Genomic DNA, 3688 nt, shown 5'->3' with positions numbered 1-3688 from the left:
AGCTCGTGAACTGTTCTCAGTGTCTTGTCCTGTGCCATTATGACCCCTTTATCACCAAATTAGCTCTGGTTCTTGAACCGGTTCCGGTCAAGATGTTTGGAACCCAAGTGTTATCTAGTGAACCAGCCTGAGTTTCCATCATTTTGACCAGAACCACTGTATATGGATGGGTCATCAACAGAGGGCGCTGCACAATGCACAACAATCTGTAGAATATGACATGCCCACTTTTCCAGCTGGGAACCAACTTCTTCAGGTCCTGAACCAATTCATGTTTTAATCCAACTGCTCTGAGCGGTTCAAAACTAGGTGCTTGAACTGGTTCCCTGTTGGTTGAAAAGACAAAACCTTTCAATAGAGTAACAGAAATGTATTTAAAAACCCACCTCTCACTATTAAAAGAGAAGATGTTTTTATTTATGTGTCAGAAACACATCTGCAGTACAATCATTTTTTGTATTTCATAAATCAATACCATATGTACAAAGTGCAAAGACTGATATGAAACTACAATATGTAAAAAGAGACAACTCACATAATAGAATTTCAGAAGACAAAATAACTTTTGCAGAAAGTTTTAAAACAAGCTCTAACATCTGTCTGCCACACAACACTGCATCCTCATTAAGAATCAGAAGGCCAGAGAAATTAGCATTTTCATCTATCAGGTTTGTTATTGTCAAGTGTCAAACTGTGATTTTTGTCTGAATTGGATCATTCTGAATGAGGGCACTCTGCAGGGGTTTGTGTGAGAAGCGGGCGTCACTCCAAGCTAAAAAGTGAAGAGCAGCTTAACATGCTGCCGGTGGAACTCTTCCAGTGCAGCTGCTTTACTCGTTCTCAAACTTGCTGTACGGGTGGTCCGAGTCGCCCATCAGACCTGCACAAAGGGAAGAGGAAGGCAGAGAAAGTGGAGACAGAATGAAAACACGGAAGCTCGTGGAGGGTCAGGGAACATTTTCCATGGATCTCCGAGGGCAGGGATTCTCAAAAGTAGACCGAGAACGTGCACATTTTTATGAAATTAAATAAAAAATTACATTGTTCAATCAGATGGGTTTTTTTTGCATTGCTGAAATGGTTTAATCTGCCCTACTACATTTCCCAAAAAGACCTTTCACAATGCCCAAAGATCACAACAGATATTAATGGGGTACTCAAGTGACTTAGTATTGTGCTTCAAAGACAATAAGAGACTGAAGACACGGCACTAACAAAAAATACATTATGTTAAAGCAGCAGAGGCTGAGGTATCCTGACCCTTAGTTAGATCAAGCTTCATAAACACTAGATCCCACAATGCAACTCACTGTCTTTTTCATCAAATGTTAGGCTCACATATAAAGCTGCAGTAGGTAACTAAGAACGATATTCACTGTATCCTGACAATCCCACATACACTATCTGGGTGCCACAAATACTCATTAGCAAACAAAAAATAATAATAAGTGATTTATGGAGTGTTTATTCTCTGAGGCATGTTCACAACAAATTCAATGTTGTGCCAATCAGAAACACAGTAAAACATGCCATGTTATAGATGTGTGTGTATACTCGCTGTGGCTTTGTATTATTCGTGTTTATACCCTCTGTGTCAGTAGGGGTGCGTGATGATTAAAGAGTTAACTGTAACCCGGGCAAACCAGAAATACTGCTGACAAAACAACAGCTGGGCTGACGGAAAGGCAGCTGAGGGAATCTGAGGATTTCTAAACTATAACATTGGTCATTAGATACAGACATCCTCCAACAGGCTCAGTGAGCTGACACAAACCCTAACACCATGGTGTTAGCATGGAGAGCTTGGACTCCTTTAGACTAATTGCGACGTCCCTGAATGCATTTTTCCATTCCATTGCAGCTATGGATTATTCACAAGTATCTTTTGATCATTCCATTGATTAATCGAGGAATCGGATAACAAACACTTTGGACAGCTAGTTAGCTATCTAGCAGAACAGAATCAGGTTAAAGACAATTAAAATAGTCTCAATCGGAGGTCAAATGTTTTGGAGCTGCACGTGATCAGATGATTGATGGCGTTTTCTCTCATGATTTTATCTGCGGATAAACAATGACTTGTAGCTGCTAGCTAGCTTTTCACAGTAAGGCACTGACGTCGTGCTAACGTGCTAGGCTAGTTTGGTTTGACAACAGACACACTGTACAGAGTTTTTGTTTCATTTGTGCTTGAAATGATGCTAAACTTCAGACACTTCCTGTTGTTTTCTCTGGCCTGTCTCTCCTCTTCGCCCCTCGCTATTTTCTCTCTCCAAAGTGCGCTGTGAGACAGTAATCATCCACACAACAGTCTGCTGTATGACTGTATATAGTTATGGATAAATGAAGCCTTGCCTGTCACACCGAACCTTGTGTTGCATCCTTTGTGTGTGTGAAACTGTGACAAAAATGAATTCTCAGCAAGTACAAAGCTGCTTTTAGTCTGAGGGATCCAGTTAGTATCCATTCACTCCTCAACTGTAAAACTGACCACATCCAGCTTATACAGGCGGTGAGCCTGTGCTTAGAAGCATGCCTAGAGTGAGTGTAATTATAGTTCATTTTCCCTCGCTGGGATAATTTCAACTAATAGTGACATGAAACTATTTTTCATTTTGCTGAATAACCGTATGGCCCTCCCTCAAGGAATCCTCGGCCACCTTCAATGATCCTCAACCCAGAGCCAGTGCTTTAAGGAAATAACACGGCTCAGTGTTTAGTCGCACGGAGGATGACGAAGAGACCAGAATGAGTATGAAAAGGAGCACAGCCTCGTCTTAAATCCCCATGGAAGTAAAGTAATGAGGGCAGGAGGCCTGAGGAAGAGACCACCATCCATCACTCTGTCATGTTGTCCATACGCGAAAACCACATAACCTGACATGTTACTCCACTGATGCTGCCAGGGGACTCGCACACACACAGAGCATCATGAGTTAATCAATGGAAGGAATTCATCGCAACACAAATAAAACTTTCTCCTATCAGTAGCAGAAAATGAATGATTCCCTCTTTATCAAAGCTCTGACAGAAGGCATGTTTTTAAATGTCAATCCCGCCAGTCTCTTCCCCTAAAGTTATACGGCTCTACACTGGCCTTATGGTCATTTATCAATCTGTCAATGTGCTGGTCAAAACTGTGAAATGTTGAATGTGCTGTCATTCTGTGCTAGCTCAGTAGCAGTGAACAGTTTGAGAACAAAGAAGTCCAACGGGTCAAAAAACCTGAGCAGGCCAACAATTATCAGATTTATACATCTGAACATTTTAGTGACCACAGCTATGTAAAATAAAGACATTGACAGGGTTTTTTTTCCAGATACGTTTTAGTCTATGATCACCACTATGGGTCCTTAAGCACAATATGTGGACGCTAATGCTCGTTTGAGCACAACTTGCCTAATGAGATGGTTGTGTGCACTTGCCTGAAGTCAGGGCGGGGTTAGTTAAGGGTGCACATCTCATCTCATCTGTCATGTTTAGCCTGGGCTGCTACTTTGATTTTATACAAACAAGAGCCCTAAACAGCTGCAAACAAGTAAGCGACTGCAGAAAAAAACCATAGGTCCTGAGGTCCAGAGTGTAACATTTAGGAGGATCTATTGTCAGAAATAGAATATAATATTCATAGGTATGTTTTTATTAGTGCATAATCAGCTGAAAATAAGAATTGTTGTGTTTTTGTTAC

The 3688-nt window shown here is 41.1% G+C and overlaps 1 protein-coding gene across 1 annotated transcript in view; it reads right to left on the bottom strand.

Annotated features, from left to right (window-relative positions):
• Window positions 1-393: 393 nt before the first annotated feature.
• Window positions 394-3688, bottom strand: part of LOC118336172 (pituitary tumor-transforming gene 1 protein-interacting protein) — a 15405-nt gene continuing 12110 nt past the window's right edge. Inside the window, exon 7 of the mRNA XM_035672766.1 lies at window positions 394-880. Within this exon, the coding sequence (XP_035528659.1) occupies window positions 831-880 (50 nt within the window). The 3' untranslated portion in view covers window positions 394-830. The remainder of the gene's footprint in view (window positions 881-3688) is intronic.

Source organism: Morone saxatilis, unplaced genomic scaffold, assembly GCF_004916995.1.
Source record: "Morone saxatilis isolate NCDOM2014 unplaced genomic scaffold, NCSU_SB_2.0 Contig24, whole genome shotgun sequence".
Classification (NCBI taxonomy): Eukaryota; Metazoa; Chordata; class Actinopteri; family Moronidae; genus Morone; species Morone saxatilis.
This window is presented reverse-complemented; position numbering and strand designations above follow the sequence as displayed.